The sequence below is a fragment of the Silene latifolia genome, chromosome 4 (assembly GCF_048544455.1).
Source record: "Silene latifolia isolate original U9 population chromosome 4, ASM4854445v1, whole genome shotgun sequence".
NCBI classification, from domain to species: Eukaryota; Viridiplantae; Streptophyta; class Magnoliopsida; order Caryophyllales; family Caryophyllaceae; genus Silene; species Silene latifolia.
In genome coordinates, this window is record NC_133529.1 from 27,847,878 (window position 1) to 27,870,683 (window position 22,806).

General features: G+C 38.7%; 1 protein-coding gene across 1 annotated transcript; it reads left to right on the forward strand.

Annotated features, from left to right (window-relative positions):
* Positions 1-11,240: 11,240 nt before the first annotated feature.
* Positions 11,241-12,290, forward strand: LOC141651284 (uncharacterized). The gene is made up of 2 exons (XM_074459003.1): positions 11,241-11,313; positions 11,872-12,290. Exons 1-2 carry the CDS (start codon positions 11,241-11,243, stop codon positions 12,288-12,290), a joined length of 492 nt encoding a protein of 163 aa, XP_074315104.1.
* The last annotated feature ends 10,516 nt before the right edge of the window (positions 12,291-22,806 follow it).

Sequence of the window (22,806 nt, forward strand, 5' to 3'; positions counted from 1 at the left end):
AATCCCTCAACATGTCTTCAAGAGTTTGAATAGTCCTCTCCATTTGCCCATCCGTCGCCGGGTAAAATGATGTACTCATCTTCAATTGAGTACCCAAGGAGCTTTGCAATTCTTTCCAAAATCTAGAAATGAATCTAGAGTCGCGATCCGACACGATGTCCTTTGGGATCCCATGAAAGTTGACCACATTTCTTCGGTAGGTATTAGCTAGTTCCACCTTGCTCCAAGTATCTTTCATGGGTATGAAATGAGCCAATTTAGTAAGCCTATTCACAATAATCCAAATCATGTTGTTGCCCTTTTGTGTCCTAGGTAGTCCCACAATGAAATCCATCGAGATTGATTCTCACTTCCATTCCGGCACATCTAGATGTTGGACTTTTCCTTACGGTCTCTTGTGCTCCCCTTTTACCCATTGACAAGTCAAGCATCTTGCCACAAATTCCGCCACTTCCCTCTTCATGTTTGACCACCAAAACGTCTTCTTAAGGTCCTTGTACAACTTATCACCACCCGGATGCACCGAGTAAGGTGTGTTATGGGATTCATCCATGATCTTCTTCTTAATCTTTCCATCACTTGGTATGCACCACCTCCCTTTGAAGCTAAGATTTCCGTCTCCATGCAATTCAAACCTTGAAGTTTCACCCCTCTCCAATGCTTCCTTCCACTCTTGGATGTTGGTATCACTTGCTTGCTTCTCCCGAATTTCATCGTACAGTTCGGGTTCTAAAGTCAAGTCACCAATTGCCTCCCCCTTTTTCGTATCATGTGAATACCCATCTTCTTCACATCTTCCTTTAGCCTTAACATGGACAAGACGGTACACAAAGAGTGAACCAACTTCCTACTCAAAGCATCGGCTATCACATTAGCTTTCCCTTCATGGTATATTATTTCCAAGTCATAATCCCCAATGAGTTAAATCCATCTTCTTTGCCTTGTGTTCAACTCCTTTTGGGTGTAGATGTACTTCAAACTCTTATGATCGGAGAACACCTTAAAGGTTGCTCTATATAGGTAGTGCCTCCATATCTTCAAAGAAAAAACAACGGCTCCCAATTCTAGGTCGTGTGTTGGATAATTCTCCTCATATGGCTTCAATTGTCGCGACGCATAAGCAATAACTTTACCATATTGCATGAGCACACATCCCAAACCATTCTTTGAAGCACCGGTATAAACTTCAAAATTCTCACATCCTTCCGGCAAGGCTAACATCGGAGCTGTGGTTAGGCGCTCCTTTAGGGTCAAGAAGGCCACCTTACAACTCCCTTCCCATTTGAAACAATTTTCTTTTCTCATCAATGATGTTAATGTCCTAGCAATCTTTGAGAAATTTTTCACAAATCTTCGGTAGTAGCCGGCTAGACCAAGAAAACTCCTTATCTTCGCAACATTCTTCGGTGCCTTCCACTTTGACACGGCTTCAATCTTGCATGGGTCCACGGCCACTACCTCCTTGGACACCACATGTCCTAAGAAAGCCACCTTCTCCAACCAAAATTCATATTTACTAAGCTTGGCATAGAGTTGATGGTCCCTTAGAGTTTGAAAAATTATCCTCAAGTGCTCTTCATGATCTTCTTTCGTCTTAGAGTAGACCAAGATGCCATCTATAAACACCACCACAAACTTGTCCAAGTATTGACTAAAAAATTTATTCATGAGGTCCATGAACACGGCCAGGGCATTTGTTAAACCAAACGGCATTACTAAGAACTCATAATGCCCATACCTTGTCCCAAACGCGGTTTTTGGAATGTCCTCATTCTTGATTTTCAATTAATGGTAGCCCGATTTCAAGTCGATCTTGGAAAACACGCCGGCTCCACTAAGTTGATCAAATAAGTCATCAATCCTCGGCAACGGATACTTGCTCTTGATGATGACGGTAATCAATTCTTTGTAGTCGATACACAACCTCATAGTACCATCTTTCTTCTTCACAAATAGAACCGGTACTCCCCACGGCAAAACACTAGGCCTAATGTACCCCTTATCCGCTAATTCAAAGAGTTGCTTCTTTAATTCCTCTAACTCCTTTGGACTCGTCTAGTAATAGGCCTTAGAGATTAGTCCCGCTCCCGGTTTCAAGTCCACGCTACTATACTTCTCTTGGTGGAGGTAATCCGGGTAACTCCTCTAGAAATACATCCGCAAATTCTCCCACTACCGGTATATCTTGAGTTTGTGGTGTTTCCACGCTAGTCTCCCACACATGACACAAAATCATATGATAACCCTTCTTCAAACATGTCTTTAAGTTCATCACCGTAATGAGTTTCACCTTGAGTTTGACCAAGTAGCTTTTGTATGACACTCTAGCACCCTTGGATCCTTTCAAAGCTATTTTCTTTTGATGACAATCTTAATTGGCATTGTGATTACTTAGCCAATCCATCCCCAAAATTACTTCAAACCCCTCCAAAGGAAATTCAAAAAGATTGACCGGAAAGTTTGTCTCATGCACCAAAACCGACACCCCTTTATACACTTTTGAACACACAACAGACTCCACCGAAGGTAAAGATACGTCGTCATTTACTAACTCACCCTCCCCCAATCCTAGGGTCGACACATGACTCTTAGACGTAAAAGAATGTGTGGCCACCGAGTCAAAAAAAACAAAATAAAACAAGGATAAGAATTAACAAGAAATGTACCAGAGACAACATGAGCATCCGCGGAATGTTGTTACTTCCGCTATTTGGGGTTTATGCAGGAATGATGCATTTGTGGAGCAAAGGAATGAAATATAGCACCACGGTGATGGCATGAAGGAATATATGAAGCAAGGCACAAAAATCTAGAAGAATAAAGGAAGAGAATTGAAGAAGATTAGACGAAGAAAAGTGCTGAAGTAAGGAGTACTCGACCGAGTCCCCTTAGACTCGATCAAATGGTGGTGTACTTGATGGAGTATGCATAGACTCGATCGAGTATACAGTGATCTAATGACTTTTCGCGCAAGTTTCCTAAACCGGTTTATGATGAGTCATAATTATATGCATATTTATGCCTCCCCTTAATTGCTTTTGATACGGTTTTCTTGCTAGTTTATATCATTTACATGCCTTTTATGTTAGAATGTTGATGCTTCCACCTTTTGATGTTTAATGCAGGAATGATGCATTTGAGGAGCAAAGGAATGAAATGGACATCGCGGAGTGAGCATGAAGGGATACACGAAGCATGGCACGAGAATCCATAAGAATGAAGGAAGAGAAGTTAAGAAGAAAACACGAAGAAAAGAGCTTCTTATTACAAATGCCTACTTTGAAGAGCCATATATTGAGTTCTACAACTGATTTTCAAGTGATTCTAATTGGAGGTAAAAGCTTATCTTCTTAGCTTTCCAACGCCGCAAAAATCGCTTGTTTCTGATAAGTAACGAAGAAATGGCGGCCGTTTTAAGTTCAGTGCGCGAAGCAGGAAATTGGTGCCTCGATCGAGTCACCCTTGGCTCGATCGAGGAACCACTAGTTTCCGCAATATTCGGCAAATTTCCTTAAGTCGGTTATGACTACTATAAATACCAAAACTCGTACCCTAGGTTAATTATGCTTTATTTTACATAGGTTTAGTATAGCTACCTTATAAAACTCTCTCAAATACTTAGTTTAGTTTATTTATTGTTCTTCCTTCCGGATCTAAACATTGCTATTTTACGGTATTGTTCTAATCTTTCAATAATTACTATTTCAATTAATTGTTCATCTTTATTATTGTTCATCATGCTTTCCATTACTATTATTGTTGTTATTGCTTTAGTTATGAGTAGCTAAATTCCTCATCTAGGATGAAAGGGGACCTAGGTTAATTAGAAAGGGGAAATTGATTAATTGCTAGTGAAATCGTTTAAGTTGCCGTTTGATTATTGTTCTTATTCTAGTTAATTAACTTAGGCCCGAGTTGTTAATTAGTGTAGCGAATTAATCCTTTCACCGACCGGGTTAGAATTAATATAGGCTGCGATAATCGAATAAATTGTATCTAATTATAGCGACCGCATGTTAGAATCGATCTAAAGGGCATAATAGAGTCGACCGATCTTATGACCTTAGACAACTTGGTAGATCTAGCAATTGATTAATAGACCCCATATAATTGACCTAGTGAACCGGAAATCCTAGACTTTTAATATTATCGTTATTTATCTTTTATTTACTTTGCAATTAGCTGTTAGAAATCAAATCAAACAAACCCCCACAATTGGTTACCTTAAGACACTATAAACATCAACAAACTAGATAATCACCGCCTCCCTGTGGATTCGACCCTGACTTACCGCTAGCTATTTTGTTAGTAGTAGTTTAGGTTTACTTTTATTAAGGTGATACGACTTTAGCCTTATCAAATTTGGCGCCGTTGCCGGGGAGGCAACAATTGTCTGTTTGTTTTTGTTTAGTTTGTCTTTTGTCTCAGGGAACATCAGTTCCTTGAGACCGTTCTAATGTTTTCCATCGAGTTTCTACAGGATAAAGATGAGAACTTCCATGATTACATGCTTAGATGGAATGATTGGATTCGTTCCCATATTACGAGGCTAAAATTCCACGGCTTACTATGTACCTTACCATCATAAAAGGTATGAACAGACAAACCCAAGCCTACATTGATTCCATAGGTATGGGAGATTTTGGTGGTAAGAATATTGAAGATGTCCTTTCTTTCTTTGAATGGCTTGCTATTGAATGCATTAAACCCACTTTTTCAATTCAGTCGTCCATGGATGAGGGTGTGGGTGAGACCATAGAAACCGTTTTAAAGAATGAAAAGGATATTGAGGGAAACATAGAGGATGAGACCATATGCTCAGTTGATAACCCCTTCTTTGACGACAATCTAGAACCCCTCTATGACGATTTTACAGACAATGAGTCACATGAGGAGGACTTGACAGACCCCTTAGATTACCCCTTTTGTGATGAGTCTTGGGATAAGGAGAGTGATGATGCGCGATTCGAAGATCTTGAGGTTAAATGGGACTCATGTGACGATATGCTGACTCTTTCTTTTGATTCTTCCCCTTCAGTTGTTACATTTAATTCTAATTTTGAGTCTAGTGAGGTTCATTTTATTACACCTGTGCAAAATGCATATTTTGATGTTTCTGATGTTGAAGATGATATTGATGAATACTCTGCACAAGGGACCCCTACTAAGGACCCTTCAGATGCTTTGATATGTTTTGAGACATGTGTAGGTGAATCTCCCATTTGGAAAACTGAGTTGGATGCTTTAGAGGCTAAAATATATGGGATAGAGCCTATCAACAAAGGGAACGCGGAGGTATACGAGTCAGTGAATACTCCTAGCATGGTAGAGGTAATATATTCTTTTGCCACTAATTCCGTCATTAGGAGCGGTAGACCTCCTGACCAAGAGGTAATTGTTGACGATAACTTCATAAGGATTATTGGTGTGGTGAGTGAGAAATTACCTCGTATGACTTCTACTTTGTGTTTTGATGCTCCTTATTCTTTTGGTTGGACGAACAAATTGATGCGGTTTTATTATAATTGTCATCAAAATTTTGATATGCTGAGACGGTCTTTAACATTGATTTTATATGCTCCTGTTATATCTTGGTGCTACTTATGCTTTTGTGTAGCACATACGCAGATTTATGATCAACTATTAAGAGCTTTGAGCTATTTTGATTGTGCCCAATTGCGGGTAATAGATATATAAAAAAAGGAAGAGGACGGCAACAGGTGCCTCGATCGTGTGGCATGGGGCTCGATCGAGTCACCACGTTTTGGGTTTATTCATAGCCAGACGATGATAGGAATTGCGCGGATGATTATTTTCCCCTGTTTTGCAGCTGGTTTGGGGGAATTTCTTTGCTCTTACCCGGTATTCTCTTCCCTTGTACCTTCTTTGATTGTATTATCTATTTCTTTTCCATTCCTTTTGTTAGTTGTGTCCTCTAGGTTGCTGGATTTGTGTGATTGCTATGCTTTAGGCGTCACAATGAGGACACTGTGACATTTAGGTTTGGGGGAGGAGTTTATTTATGTTGTGTGCTTTATTTATTGTTGTCTGCTTTTATATCAAAAATACATAAAAATTAAAAAATTTCAAAATACAAAAACATGTTTTATTTATTTATATTTGGTCGAGTCTTGGTGAATTAGATAACTATGATGTTAAATTGCATTGTTTTTGCATTTGAATCCCAAATAGTTGTCCATGTACATTGTTTTGACTCGTTAGCCATGAAAAAAAAGCTCATAATTCAAGTCTTAACCGTATTGACATGCCTTATATTGATTAGATTTGACACAATTACGTTTGTAAACTACTTAAATTCTGAGGTCTATAGAGCTTCCTAGGTCAGGAACATCAATAAACTGGTCTCATTGTCAATTAGGCTTGAGTGTGGTTTCTCCTTGTGGAATGTGTAATATCAAATTGCATAAGTGTGACATTGATTTCTTGATACTTTTATTGCTTTCATTTGATTAAGTACATGTGAATAGGCGATTCTTATCGTTCAAATAAGCCTTACATTACCTTTTGTTAGCCCGTTTGAACCCTTGTAGCCAATATTAATTACATCCTATGAGCTACAATCCAAGAATTTGCCTACCTTTTCGGGACAGTCGCAGTTGCTTGTTTATCATGTTTATTTTGCTATTATCGTTGGGTTAGGACTTATTGTTGTCCTGTGGGTATAGCAAAATACTTTTAGCGATTGTGTTGTATCCTTGTGTTGGAAAAAGAAAAATATGAAGCGAAAGAAAAAGAAAAAAAAAAAAGAAAAAGAAAAGAAAAAAAGAAAGGAAAAATCGAAAAATATTGAAAAAGAAGAAAAGAAAAGAAAAGAGATTGCTTCATTTGATTTTGTCAAGGATCAAAAAGATGGTTGTTAGAGTCCAATGCATAATTGGAGAGTAAATTTATTATCTCTCATACGTTGTAAAGTTGAGATTATTTCTCTAAGTTGGTTGTATTTATTATCAAAGATTTGGTTTTTGTTTTGGTTAGCGCTGCGACTACCGTCTTAGCTCCACTTATCCATAACGTGCTTTGGCACAAACCATTTCTATCCCTTTAACCCATTTGCCACCTTTATTGCCCTTGATACATGTACTTTTGTCTACATATGATGATTGCATATTAGTTGGGGAAATCCCTATCACATTAGATTACATGCATGTTTCATAAGTTGAGTGAGTGTTTCTACTTCTTTCTATTTTCACATATAACTCACCCTATATACTTATGAGTGCATGAGTGACATCCGCGAGAATCCAACTAATTTGTCTTGCAAGATCGAAAGGTATTTGGCATTTGTCTATAGTATGGTGACTTGAGACTTGAGCTATGTTTTCTATTTCCCGTACCTTTGAATTTGTTTTATTGGTACACTTTAGTCATTGCTTTGTTACAAGATATGGATAGCTTGGGATTTGTATGTGCATCAACATTAGCTCTGAGTTGTTTATTTGCCATTTGTATGATTGCCTTTTGTATTGTGTGTTGCTTTGCTTGAGGACAAGCAAAGAGATGGTTTGGGGGAGTTTGATGAGTCATAATTATATGCATATTTATGCCTCCCCTTAATTGCTTTTGATACGGTTTTCGTGCTAGTTTATATCATTTACATGCCTTTTATGTTAGAATGTTGATACTTCCACCTTTTGATGTTTAATGCAGGAATGATGCATTTGAGGAGCAAAGGAATGAAATGGGCATCGCGGAGTGATCATGAAGGGATACACGAAGCATGGCACAAGAATCCATAAGAATGAAGGAAGAGAAGTTAAGAAGAAAACACGAAGAAAAGAGCTTCTTATTACAAATGCCTACTTTGAAGAGCCATATCTTGAGTTATACAACTGATTTTCAAGTGATTCTAATTGGAGGTGAAAGCTTATCTTCTTAGCTTTCCAACGCCGCAAAAATCGCTTGTTTCTGATAAGTAACGAAGAAATGGCGGCCGTTTTAAGTTCAGTGCGCGAAGCAGGAAATTGGTGCCTCGATCGAGTCACCCTTGGCTCGATCGAGGAACCACTAGTTTCCGCAATATTCGGCAAATTTCCTTAAGTCGGTTATGACTACTATAAATACCAAAACTCGTACCCTAGGTTAATTATGCTTTATTTTACATAGGTTTAGTATAGCTACCTTATAAAACTCTCTCAAATACTTAGTTTAGTTTATTTATTGTTCTTCCTTCCGGATCTAAACATTGCTATTTTACGGTATTGTTCTAATCTTTCAATAATTACTATTTCAATTACTTGTTCATCTTTATTATTGTTCATCATGCTTTCCATTACTATTATTGTTGTTATTGCTTTAGTTATGAGTAGCTAAATTCCTCATCTAGGATGAAAGGGGACCTAGGTTAATTAGAAAGGGGAAATTGATTAATTGCTAGTGAAATCGTTTAAGTTGCCGTTTGATTATTGTTCTTATTCTAGTTAATTAACTTAGGCCCGAGTTGTTAATTAGTGTAGCGAATTAATCCTTTCACCGACCGGGTTAGAATTAATATAGGCTGCGATAATCGAATAAATTGTATCTAATTATAGCGACCGCATGTTAGAATCGATCTAAAGGGCATAATAGAGTCGACCGATCTTATGACCTTAGACAACTTGGTAGATCTAGCAATTGATTAATAGACCCCATATAATTGACCTAGTGAACCGGAAATCCTAGACTTTTAATATTATCGTTATTTATCTTTTATTTACTTTGCAATTAGCTGTTAGAAATCAAATCAAACAAACCCCCACAATTGGTTACCTTAAGACACTATAAACATCAACAAACTAGATAATCACCGCCTCCCTGTGGATTCGACCCTGACTTACCGCTAGCTATTTTGTTAGTAGTAGTTTAGGTTTACTTTGATTAAGGTGATACGACTTTAGCCTTATCAGTTTATGTTTAGTATAAATACCTAAATCGTGCCCTATTATATTTTTACGTCTTATTTTACCTAGTTACGCCACTTCACAATAAAAACCTCTAAAAACCTTTAGTTTAGTTGGATTGCTATTATTTCGGATCTAAGCATTATTTAATTATGGTATTGTTAATCTTTCCTCAATTATTATTAATTCAAAGTTCTAGTTCATTCAATTGCTTGTTATTCATCTTTACATGCTTTCAATTATGTCTTTCATTATTATTGTTGTTGTTAATTCTCCTAGTATGCGTACCTAATTCCTTTATCTAGGGTGAAAAGGGATCTAGGTTGTTAGCAAGGGGTAATTAATGAATTGATAGTTAAATTGCTTCTTTGTTGTTGTTCAGTTGATTGTTTTGAATCTAGTTGATTAATTACTGCAGGATTAATTAATTAGTATTTCAAACTAGGATTTTCACCGACCAGGTTAATACTAGTATAGGCTACGATAACTGAATAGAATTGACTTAATGATTGCGACAGCATGTTAAGTTAGATCTAAAGGACATATTAGAATCGATCGATCATATGACCTTAAACAATATGAATTGCTCTATTAATAAGTTAAATCTCACCTCCGGATAACTACCTAGTGAACTCGATCCCTAGACTTTTTAATATTATTGAATTCGCCAGATTTACTTTATTGCAATTAGTTTATAGAAATCAATCAAACAACTCTTCAAGAAACGGTTACTTTAAGACGGACTTAAATATCAACAAACTAGAACAATTACCTCGCCTCCATGTGGATTCGACTCTTCTTACCGCTAGCTATTAGTTAGTAGTAATTTAGGTTTATTTTGATATAGTTGACACGACTTTAGCCTTATCAAATTTGGCGTCGTTGCCGGGGAGGCAACAATTTTTCTGTTTGTTTTTGTTTATTTTTGTCTTTTGTCTCAGGGAGCATCAGTTACTTGAGACAATTTAATATTTTTCTTGTTAGTTCTGTGTATACCCAAGTCTAACAGGTCGGAGATTATACATTTTGATCCCGAACCAGAGAGGACTTTTCGGTACAGACGGAATTTTCTGAGAGAAATTAGTCAGGTGGAAGACTTGAGTACACTTGACGCCTATTACGAGCTTTTTACATTTGCAGAAGATCAGTCCTTAGAAGAGGACAAGCTAATTTCTGCCACATAACCGATTAAGATGCCGACCCTTGCTAGTCACTCTAAGCCTACTTTGGCTTCTATCCCCAAGGGATTCAAGTTTCCTACTATGGATAAGGGCACTTTTGAGATTCGTCCATCCTACATCAACTTGGTGGAACAAAACTTGTTTAGGGGAGGAGCTAATGAAGATCCTACCAAGCATATGGAGAAGTTTACCGATTATTATTGCTCCATTCCACTAACTGTTAGAGTAACCCAAGATCAAGTGAAGCAGGTTCTCTTTCCTTTTTGCTTGCGAGATGAGGCGGTTGAATGGTTGCGTGATTTAGATATAGAGGCTCATGGTGTTACTGATTGGAATACCTTAGTTCTTGCATTCTACAAGAGGTATTTATTACCTCAGAAAACTAATGCATTGCGGAGTCAGATCACAAGTTTTAAAAAAGGTTCCACTAAAGACCTTAACGAAGCATAGGTCTGTTTCAAAAGGTTGGTTCGTTCTGTTCCTCGCCATGGCTTTCAAATTTGGTTCCTTTGCAACCAATTCTATAATGGGTTATATGACGATCATAGAGCATTACTTGACTCCTCTGCTAATGGGAGATTTCAAAACAATACTAATGATGATACTGCCTGGAAGTTGATAGATGAGATGGCTACTCACACCGCTGAGTATTGTAACCCAAGGGGAAGTACGAGAGAAAATGGTTCAGATAGTGCGATTGCAGCACAGTTGGAGACCTTAACTGCCCAAATAGCTGAATTAAAGACACCCCAGTCCTTGGGAAAGCAACAAACGGTCCATGCCATGGTTCAACAGGAGGTGTCTTGTGAAATATGTGGGATTGATGGTCATACTGCGGCCAAATTTATTGAGTACAATTGAACAGATTCATGCTTTTCAGTCATTCAAGCAAGGTACTCCTTATTCCAACTTCTTCCCTAAAAGAAGTCAGAATGTGTTTAGTCAAGCCCCACCGCAAAATGCGTATGTTATTCCCCAAAATCGGGGTAATCAACCACAAGGGAGTTTTGTTTGACAAAATCAAGGAGGTTTTCAGCAGATGCAACCTCCTCCTCAAGCTCATAATAATGATATGGCAGATATGAAGGGTTAGTTGCAACAAACATTGATGATTCAAAAAAAGCAAACGACTCAAATTTCTAAACTTATAGCTCATAACAAGATGTTAGACACTCAAGTTGCTGAATTGGCGGTTCAAAATTCCTCAAAACAGCCCGACAATCTTCCTCCTCAAGGTAAACAAGCACATGAGCAGTTAATGCTATTTCACTGAGGAGCGGTACTACTAATCAAAGTCCGGAGATGCCCATTGATGAAGATGAGGTCCCCTACATACATCCTAAGGGGTTGGGTAACTTGGAGTTGAGAGATGACGAGAAAGAAATAATCAAAGATAAAATACGGGATAAGAAAAAAGACGAAAAAGTGAAGAAAGCAGTGTGTACTCGATCAAGTATCCAACAGATTACGATAAATCTCATTTTTCAGCTACGGCTTTTGGTGACAATAGAGTACTCAATCGAGTGACCCCTATACTCGATCGAGTAACTCCCGTACTTGACGACGGTGCTTCCAAAACGACTACTAAAGCAAAATAAGCCGAGCCTATTGCCATTGCATTACCTTTACCACACCGACTACAGAAATCCAAGCTTGATCAACAGTTTGTAATATTCATGGCGGTAGTGAAGAATCTTCAAGTGAGTGTTTCATTTACGAATTGATCACTCAAGTGTCGACTTATGCGAAGTTCTTGAAGGAAATATTGACATAGAAGAGGTCTTTAAATGAAGTGGAGACGGTCGCGTTCACTGCAGAGTGCAACGCAGCATTACAAGCCAATTTACCTCCTAAACTAAAGGACCCAAGGAGTTTCTCTATTCCTTGTCATATTGGTAGTATTGCTATAAGTAAAGACCTTTATGATTTAGGGGCTATCGTTAGTGTTATGTCGTATTCGATTTGTCAAAAGTTAAAAATGGGTCAACTACGTGTTACTAACATGACCTTGCAGATGGCTGCCAGATATCTTAAACGCCCTCTAGGTGTTTTAGAGGATGTTCCAGTTAGAGAAGGGAAGTATTTTATTCCGGTTGACTTTATCGTTATGGATATGGCAGAGGACTCCCAAGTCCCTATTATTCTAGGTAGACCATTCCTACACACATCGGTGGAGGTCATAAATGTTAGGGATACTATTCTTACATTATGAATTGGGGATGATAAAATCAGTTTTATTCTTGATAAAGCATTAAAGCATCGCAGTTGATACGGTCGTTTCTGTACCAAAAATAATTACCTAAATATAACTACCAAAAGCTAGCGATAAGTAGGGTCGATCTCCACAGGGAGGCGGTCACTATTCACTTGTCTACTTCGGTCTGTCTAATGTCACAATTGGGGGTTTTGATTTGATTTAACTAAGCTACTGAGACTAATGCAAGAGAGATAAAGATAAGAGAAATTAACAGGAGAAAGAGGACTAGGATTTCGGGTCATCAATGAACGTCAGTCAATCGCGGTTAAAGTCATAGATTAGTCGATGTGTCGGTCTAAGGGGCAACGAATATCTCCTTTCGGTCTCAATTCGCCCTAAAATGCTATTAGCTTAACTTTCGCCCTCACTAAAGCATCCTATTGTTCACTGCGGGTCTCACCCCTTCCAACCTTTCGGTCCAGGTCAAGGCTTACCAAAGTTAAAAGGCTAATTGCTTCGAATCAACTAGCAGGATACAGTTAAGGCAGTGATAACAACATAGACTAAAACAACAACGACAACCTATAAACCTAATTAGCAATTTAACATCAGTCCATTGAATCACCTAATCCTAGCAGAGAACTTAGCTAGACATAATAATAAAAGAAATAAGAGCGAGAGATAAAGAAGAAATGAGCATTAAATGAGAGTAAAGGAAAAGATTAAGTTACAGAATTAATGATCCGGAAATAGAGAAGAACAAAGTAATAGGGAAAAGTAGCGTCCAACACTGTATGGTGCGAGAAGAGAAGCCCCCTAAACATGACGTCCTAACTTCCTATTTATAAGAAAATAGGATTTATTTGACCTAATGACAGAATAAAACTAAAAAGACCAAGCCCATAAGAGAATCCACTCGATCGAGTGATTTAAAACCACTCGATCGAGTAAAATAAAGCTCAAAACACTCGATCGAGTAGAAAATCTACTCGATCGAGTAAATCTTAAAATTCAACTACTCGATCGAGTAGAAAAAGGACTCGATCGAACATAATTGTACTCGATCGAGTACTTTCGAGCAACAATTTCATCCTTTGCACACTGAACTTCAAACGGCTGCCATTTCTTCGTTACTTGGGCAAACAGGACGATTCTGGTGCCGTTGGAAAGATAAGAGGACAAGATTTCATCTCCAAGTGGAATCACCTAAATATCAGTTGTAGAACTCGAGATATGTCTCTTCAAATTAGGCACAAGTAATTTGAAGTTCTTCCTTTGCTCGCCTAGCTATCTTTCTTCTTTGCGCATCTCAAAATAGCTACATTCCCGCTAAAAATTCACACTTCCTCCAAATGCATGCTAAACGGACGGTAAAAGGCTCGATTTCACTACTTTCTGGTCCATTTCTGCAAATAGAACAAAACAAACCAAAGTAGCATATTCGGGGCATTTCGTAGAATAAACTACGATAAAAGCATGGAAATACGTGCATGAAAAGGCCTAAAAAGAATATATAAAATGCACGTATCAGCAGTTTAGAAGCTTCTTGTCATATGATTAATATTATTGATCATATTATTGATGATTTCCTTGCTTTGTGTTTGAACAGGAATCAGTCCGACGCCCCTGTCGTTGCGTCAGGACCATGGAGCAAGGAAGTAGATAAGATAGAGAATTTTATCTATAGAGATGAGCCTTATCCTGAGACGGTTTGAAGCTTTGATGGAAGTGTTGACTTGGAGGCTGAGTTAGATGCCCTAGAAGCTGAGATATTCAAAGACGAACTCGTCCATGAGGTGTATGAAGATGTGACTGATCCTATAGCGGGAGAGGCAATGTATCCTTTTTCCGTTGATGCCAAGATGGAAGGCAAAGGGACGTCATGTTGCCTTTTCTCTTGGACTTTGAGTTAGTTGAGCCAGAACATTATTCATTGCTATTTCATTTGCTTGTATTTTCTTTTGGTGCTACTTATTTCTTTGTGTAGCATATGCGCCGCTTTTCGATTTACTAATGTGAGCTTTGAGTTGTTTTGACCGTGCTATGGGTGAGCACTTCTTTTAAAGTGCAGAAACTTGGTCCCTTCGGTGAATACTTGAACAAGTCTAGCCAGGCTCGATCGAGTACCCTTGCGTTTTGAGTCTGAAACGTAGCCAGATGATGATGGAATTGCGCGGTTGGTCATTTTTCCTTATTTTTGCAGCTGGTTTGGGGGAATTCCTCAGCTTTTACCGGGTTTTCTCTTTCCTTGTATCTACTTTTCTTATATTATCTCTAATTATTTCCCCTTCCTTTTGTTAGATGTGTCCTTTAGGTTGTTGGTGATTTGTTGTGTTATTGTTATGCTGTAGGCATCACAATGAGGACACTGTGACATTTAGGTTTGGGGAACGAGTCTTTATTTATGTTGTGTGATTTATTTCTACTGTGTTTATATTATGTTGTGTGCATTTAAAACAAACAAAAATCCATAAAAATTTAAAATTTTCGAAATCCAAAAATATGTTTTTCCTTTATTTTAGGTCGAGTCTTTGTGAATTGTATAATAATGATATTAAATTGCATTGCTTTTGCATTTGAATCCCAATTTAGTTATCCATGTACATTATTTTACCCGTTATTTATAAGAAAACAAAGCTCATAATTCAACTCTTGACCTTATTTGACATGCCTTATGCTAATTAGATTTGACTAAATTATGTTGGTATACTATTTAAATTCTGAAGTATATAGAGCTTTCTATGCCAGGAACATCAATAAACTAGTCTCACTGCCAAATAGGCTTGAGTGTGGTTCTCCTTGTGGAATTTGTAATATCAAACTGCATAAGTGTGACACTAGTTTCTTAATTTTTACGCGTTCATATAATGAAGTACATGAGGAAAGGTGGTTCTTACCGTTCAAATAAGCCATCCATTACCCCTTTTGTTAGCCCATTTGAACCCTTGTAGCCGTTCTTTATCCCATCTAATAGCTACAATCCTAGAATTTGCCTACCTTATCGGGACAGTCGGAGTTGCTTGTTTATCATGTCTATTTTGCTACTACGGTTGGGATTGAGATTATTATTGTCATTTGTGGGTGTAGTAGAATTTATTTGCAATTGTGTTGTATCCCTTATGTTGGAAAAGGAAGAAAAATATGAAGCAAAAGAAAAGAAAAAAAAAGAAAAGAGAGAAGAAAAAAAAGAGAAGTTCGAGAAAAAAGAAGTGAAAAAAAAAGAAGAAAAGAAGAAAAATATATGCTTCATTATCATTTCTTAAGGGAATAGAAGGTTGGTTTCTGGAGTCTAATGCATTGTTGGAGAGCAGTTCTTTTGGCTCTCATGTGTTGTCAAAGTTGAGATAATTTCTCTAGTTGGGTTAATTTATGCTTATTATCATAGATTTGGTTTTGGTTTTAGCGCTGCGACTACCGTCTTAGCCTTACATATCCATACGTGCCTTGGCAAAATCCAGGCCACTTCTATACAATTCACCCATTTTCTACCTTATTGTCCTTGATACATGTACTTTTATCAATACTGTGAATGCGTATTAGTTGGAGAAATTTCTTTCCAATTAGATTGCATGCATGTTTCACATGTCGAGTGAGTGTTCTACTTCTTTCTATCTTCACATATAACTCACTCTTACATACTTATGAGTGCATGAGTGAAATCCGCAAGAATCCAATTAATTTTTCTTGCAAGATCGAAAGATATTTGGCATTTGTCTATAGTATGGTGACATGAGACTTGAGCTGCGTTTTCTATTGGCCGTGCCTTTGAATTTGTTTTATTGGCACAATTTGGTCACTACTTTGTTATAGATGTGGATAGCTTGGGATTTGTATATGCATTAAACATTAGCTCTGAGATATTTATTCGTCGTTTGTATGATTGCCTTATGTATTGTGTGATACTTTGCTTAGGGACAAGCAAAGAGATGGTTTGGAGGAGTTTGATGAGTCATATTTATATACATTTATATGCCTCCTCTTAGTTACTTTTGATACGGTTTTCGTGCTAAATTACATTGTTTATATGCCATTTATATTAGAATGTTGTTACTTCTGCTATTTGGTGTTTAATGCAGGAATAATGCATTTGTGGAGCAAAAGAATAAAATATAGCACAGCGGAGATTGCATTAAGGAATACACGAAGCAAGGCACGGAAATCTAGAAGAATAAAGGAAGAGAATGGAAGAAGATTAGACGAAGAAAAGTGCTGAAGTAAGGAGTACTCGACCGAGTCCCCTTAGACTCGATCGAGTTGTGGTGTACTCAATCGAGTATGCATAGACTCGATCGAGTATACAGTGATCTGATGACTTTTCACGCAAGTTTCCTAAATCGGTTTATGTTTAGTATAAATACCCAAATTGTGCCTTGTTATATTTTTACGTCTTATTTTACCTAGTTACGCCACTTTACAAAAAAAACCTTTAAAAACCTTTAGTTAAGTTGGATTGCTATTATTTCGGATCTAAGCATTATTTAATTACGGTGTTAATCTTTCCTCGGTTATTATTAATTCAAAGTTCTAGTTCATTCAGTTACTTGTTATTCATCTTTACATGCTTTCAATTATGTCTTTCATTATTATTATTGTTGTTAATTCTCCTAGTATGCGTAGCTAATTCCTTTATCTAGTGTAGATACCCGTATCCGTCGATATTGGAATTTATAGAGAACCCGACAAACACCCGATGATGATAGGACACATGTATTCTTTAGTTGTCACTGTCATTATTTGGAGCTCGTTTTACGAGGTGGAATGGGCGCCGTCGACGAAGTATTTTATTAATTTAAATGATATTTAAATTAATGTTTTTAGTGAATTCTTTCTGTTAATTTAAATGATATTCAAATTAATATTTTTAGTAAGTTCATTTTGTTATTTTAAATGATATTTAAAATTAATGTGTTTTTTAAGTGAATTCATTATTCATTTAATTTAAATGATATTTAAATTAAAGCTTTATTTTGAATTTATTTTCTTAAGTTTATTTTATTGAAAATAAATTAAATATTTGATTTGAAAAATCATTTTATGAGAATACTTGATTTGAAAAGTCATTTGTTTTAATTTATTAATTGATTTGAAAAATCGATTTTAAAAGCGAAGAACTCGTTTTTAACCGTGTGTTTTGAGCTCGATTTTAGCTCGGTTTTTAAGCCCGTTTCCTTTGCGAATTGGCACGAATCTCGAGTACACTAACCAACCTATACCAATACCCATCAACCCATGTTCGAACCCCCTCACAAGCGGCCCAAATTCTCATCCCAAACAGGCCACAAGCAGCCCGCAAAACACCAATGCAGTCCCCTGTTTTGGCAGCTCATTCTCGAGCCCAAACCCGCTCCAAACACTACCAAGACCCGTACCCATTAACCCTAACCCATACCCTAGTATCCTACCCATATTATCCTAGCTTGATCACCAAGAAATCCCCCAAAACGAACCCTAGAAACCCCTCCCAAAACCGATGGACAGCAGCTATGTTCATTGAGCCCGATTTGCCTCTCCTCCCTTTTAACCTATTTTAAACCCTTATAAATACCACCCCTTCACCATACAATCATTTCTCTAAGTCCTCCATACATCCAAGCATCACATACAAGCTTTAAACCTCAGAAACAAACCCTAAACATCCTTCAAAAACCCTAAACAAAACGGACACACAAACTGAAACTGTTTGTGTGTCCTCTTCGAAAACCCATTCGTTCCTCCATCAAAACTCCATAAAAATTCGAGTTTCTTGTTCCTAATTAACCACATAACATCCATCTACACATTAGACAAAGATTTACGAGCCAAATTGCCCTTGAGAGTACACGAGATCCCTCGAAAAACAGAGTGAAATAACACTCTGTTTTCGCGGTTTACTCTTGTCTGTCCAGTTCTGTTTGTGCTCGTTTTTCGTGCCCGTTAACCCAAATCGAGCAGGGGTTGCTTTAAGATCCTTGTTCTCCTCTCTTTCTAGTTTCCAAAACATCTTTCGAATCGAATTTTCGTCGTGAAACGAGGGAGATATCACTGTTTTAAAATCGCTGTCCAGAAACTTTCCAAAACGCGTGTTTGCTTTATTCTTCGTCGACGACGGCCTCTCGAGATAAAATCTACCATCGATTACGACCCAAGACGGTGTCAACGATACATGTAGGTTGAGGGTGCATCAAATCCCCTTCTCTTTTCTCTTTTTATTTCGTTTTTTTATGCCTTTTTTATTGTCTTTTTTTGTTTGTTTTTTCGCTTGTTTATCGATTGTTTTAAATTAACTATGAAACTAGTTAGTCCGAGTATGAGTTAAAGTACCACCATGAACACCCGCGTTGACTTGAGATGGGAAAAGAAACCGCTCCTTCTGTCGGTCGTACACCCCCGTCTCATTTACATATCCTCGTGTTCAAGGTAGGGCATAAATAAAACAAGTTATCTAACTTCGATCTTCGCTTTCGACCCTCCTACTGTTTCGGCCAAATCGATAGACCCTAGGACCCGTTGCATGTTAGTTTAACCTCTGATTGTTAACCTATGACATATTTAGATGACATTAATTTAATTTAATAATCTAATTAGACACTTTAGGTGGCTTCGACGTAAGTTATAAAATCAATCGACGAAGTTCGTAAATAATTGAATGCATCTATCTTTTTCACCTAATTTCTCGCTAGTATAAGAGTGCGTGATTAGCACCTTCTTATTGACACTCGATGAGTTAAATTAATTAGCGAATTTAACCTAATTGGACCCTTTAGGCCGTGTAGAATGCACCCTTGCGCGACAATCAATCAACATCGTTTTTAACTCGTTTTCTAACTTGTTTTCGATTCCTTTTCGCAATCATTCGATCTAATCAATAAATCTAACTTAGGAACTAGGTTGGCTTTGGTTGGGCCGTGGTTGGCCGTGGGTTTGGCCGTGTGTTTGGCCTTTCCTATTTCGTTTGTTTTTGTATCGTTCGTTCTTTATTTGTTTTATCACTTGTAATTAATTTATGTTTCTTTGAGTCACGTTTTGTAATCTATTTGTAATTAGTTCTCCTTTTTGAGTCAAAACCTTTTCTAAAAACCTTAGTTTTATTTGGTTAGACGGTTGTTCCCAATGCTTGTAGGAGCGTAGTAAACCGCATGTTGTTTAAAGCAACATGGCCCGGTTTATGCTAATGCATGCTTTGGTGCGTAGCCCAATGTCTAATTCGATGGGATTAAGTGAGAGCACGCAATACGAGGAGGGACCCACGGCCGTGTGTCATGTAGGCCGTGAGTCACCTCCCCCATGTGCACGGTTTTCAAGGCCCAATGGCCGTGTGTTTTGTGTCGTGTTTTGAGTTGTATGTAGCAATTGTATTTAGATCGAGTTGTATCTTTAATTTGTTGTTGTGTCGGCATGAAATGCCTGGTTTGTAATAGGTAGATCCCAACGGCTCCCCCATTCCCCTTAAGCCTTGTTTGCTTTGTTTTGTATGTTGTTAGATCAATCAACCCACATGCTAAATTACAACTTTGACAAAGTTAGTTTAGTTGCATCTAAAACGACATAGAAATTGTTGTCACATGTTAGGGTTTAAAACGATGTTTGCATATCATACATCGCAGTAGCTATGACCTTGTTTGAAATCCGACACTTGACTTAGTAGAGGCCGTTATTGACGGGCGGGGTTGGGTGTCCTTATGGGCTTCCCAACACGTACCCTCACCCCTTACTCAAGATCTATGGTTTGTGGATCCGTCTAAATACCATTGGATTACGAGAGTCATTCAATTCGAGTGATATAGGGTACAAGTCTTTATCTTTAATCACTCGTAGTCGTTTGGCTTTATGCTTTTCGATGAAAGGTGTAAAGTTGACTTGAACGGTTCCAAGTTCCCAAAAAACTTGGTGGCGACTCTAATATGTCTTAATTCGATTCGAAAGAACCTCGAGTCGATTATGCCGGGTGTGGATCCCTCGGACGCAGTTCCCGAGGGCCTTGTCCACAGTTTGGCGACTCCGCTGGGGAAAAGAGGACTAGTTACACTGTGTTTCTAGGGTCTTTTCCTCCGAGGTGAAACTTGAAAAGAAAGCGTTGGAAAGTAAAACATTACTCATAGTGCTACGATTCATGCATAAACCCTTAAGGACTTGCCGGGCCGTCCAGCGTTTCTTCGTGATGCGTGGGGGGCGACGTCCCACTATGCCAGGAAGCTGCACATTGCTCGCTTCCACTTCGCCTCGCGTGGTTCTTGATGGTGGGGACGATCTTCTAGGTACTTTACCTTAAGACACCTTGCTCTATAAGACCGCAAAAGGATGGAGGGCATAGACCTTCTTGTAGAAGACTTGCCGAGACTTAGAGATGTCTAGGAGCATACATCCTTATAACATGAGAATGACAATGTGCAAATTGTTTTCCCGAGTCTTTTCGAAATTTCCCATGTCCTTTTCAAAACCGAACTTTTGAACAACTTACTTTCAAAATAGCATGGTTTTAAAAACGCGGAATGCTGCCCAAATAGGACTAGAATTTTCGGCCCAAAATGAGCTTTTATAGCCGGCATGCTGCCCATTTCAAATCTCATTTTCGAATCAATCTTTCGTTTTTCAAAACCAATCTAAAATGCCTCTCGAACCTCAACCAAGCATGAAATGCGTCGAGTCGTGTCCGGGTCCTGGCCGTGTTAGGCTAGACGTTTTTTCATTCCAAGAGTCTAGAACACGACCTTGTTGGGTCACCCGAGCTCACCTCTTGGGCTTTGAGTCATGTTGGTCGACCTTTTGGTCTAGGATAGTCCACAAAAAACGTCCAAGCTAGGCCCTTATGGACGTTTCACACGAACCCATGGGCTATGTTAGCCCAATCACGGGTTTAATCACACCAAGTCCAGTTTAGAATCGAGTTATGACAGTTTGAGTCATGTCGTTTTGTCGAGTCTAAAATGAACCGATGTCTAAATCAAACCGCGAGTCGAACCCTTGTTTAGTCAATCTCAAGTCGAGTCTTTGTTTGAGTCAAGTTGGGGTCGAGTCCTTAAGTGTGCAGGGGCTCTTACTTTAAATATTGACTCAGTACGGGGTTTTCTTGTAGAAAGGCCGCCAAAAACCCGACATCAAGCGATGGAAGATGCTGTTAACAAGCTTACTGAGGCCGTGAACCTCATGATGACCCGAATGGATGCAATCGAATCTAAGCCGGGTGAAGATTCCTCCACCACCGATCGATCCGGAAAAACGGTTCAAGTTCATCAAGACCGTTTGAAGCTCTCCAGGGGAAGAACATCCACTATGAGAATGCTAGGGCCTATGCCCCGATTCAGACAAGTTGCCCACGAACATGGTACTCACCGACATCCCAAAGTTCAAGGGCATCAAGATCCAGTTCACCATGTTAAGGCCTATAAAGAGTACTTAGCATCGAAGGGAGTACCGCCGATATGCTCTCTCCAAATTTTCGCCCAATCTCGGGTGAACACCCAAAGGCTTGGTTCTACAATCTTGACCTTAAGAACTTCCCCACTTTCGAAGATATTACGGTGGAGTTCTGTAAGCACTATGCTGACAATGTTGAGATTCAAACCAACATAAGAACTTTGGAGGTGATGACGCAAAAGGAGAAAGAGGGCTTTACTGAATTCCTCGCAAGATGGCGCGCTGAAAGCGTGAAATTAGCCAAGAAGCCTGACGAAGTTGAAATGGTAGATAAGTTCGTAAAGAATCTACGACCTATTTACCGCAATGCTCTGAAATACCAGAATTTTGGCTCTTTCAAAGAATTGATAAGAATCGGGATAAAGGTAGAAGATGATGTCAGAATGGCAGAGCCTGAAAAGCCGAAAGGGTACCAAGGGGCCTCATCGTCTAAGGCCAAGGCCCCAGCAACCACCCATATTGATGAAGCCATCAATCTCTTAGAAGGGCAATTGAAGAAGTCGCAGCGCCAAACACCTAGGGCATTCACCGATATCGGATGCACTTATACATATGCTCTCCAAAGGCTCATAGCCCAAGGAAAGCTGAAGCCTATTGGTCCAACTCCGGACCCTCCCGCTGATCAACAAGGTAAATGGTATAAACCGAATGCCTACTGTGCCTTTCATCAAGGGAAAGGCCATGATACTGAAAGGTGCTATCGACTGAAGCACGAAATTCAAGACATGATTGAGAACGGAACGCTCCCGATCCCAGCCATAAAACCCAATAACATCACCAATCCATTTGGCGATCACGCCAACTTTGTTTCTGTCGAAGACAATGCCGATTACTCCCATCTTATCCGCCCATGTCACTTGAAAGGGGTGTTTATCGGGAAGATATTTGTGGATTGCTTTGAATTCTTGCCAAACCCGAAGAATGAAATTCAAGTCGGGAGTCTTGCTCTAGAATGTACTCCTCTCGTTAACGAAGTTAATAAAAGACAATTCGATTCACCAACCTTCATCATTGGCGTAGATCCTCAAAGGACTACCTCGGGATGGAGGAAGACCATCAAAGGGAACAAGGACAAGGGCCGAGCATCTAAGCTGACAGCTGAACAAAGGAAAGCTCAAGACCAGATTTGAAAAATTAT

What these genes read in the sequence shown, in the direction of transcription:
- LOC141651284 (XM_074459003.1), top strand. Translation starts at nt 11,241, where the DNA reads ATGTTAGACACTCAAGTTGCTGAATTGGCGGTTCAAAATTCCTCAAAA. An exon ending in CGACAATCTTCCTCCTCAAG is followed by an intron (nt 11,314 to 11,871) that starts GTAAACAAGCAC and finishes CTTTAAATGAAG; the next exon opens with TGGAGACGGTCGCGTTCACT.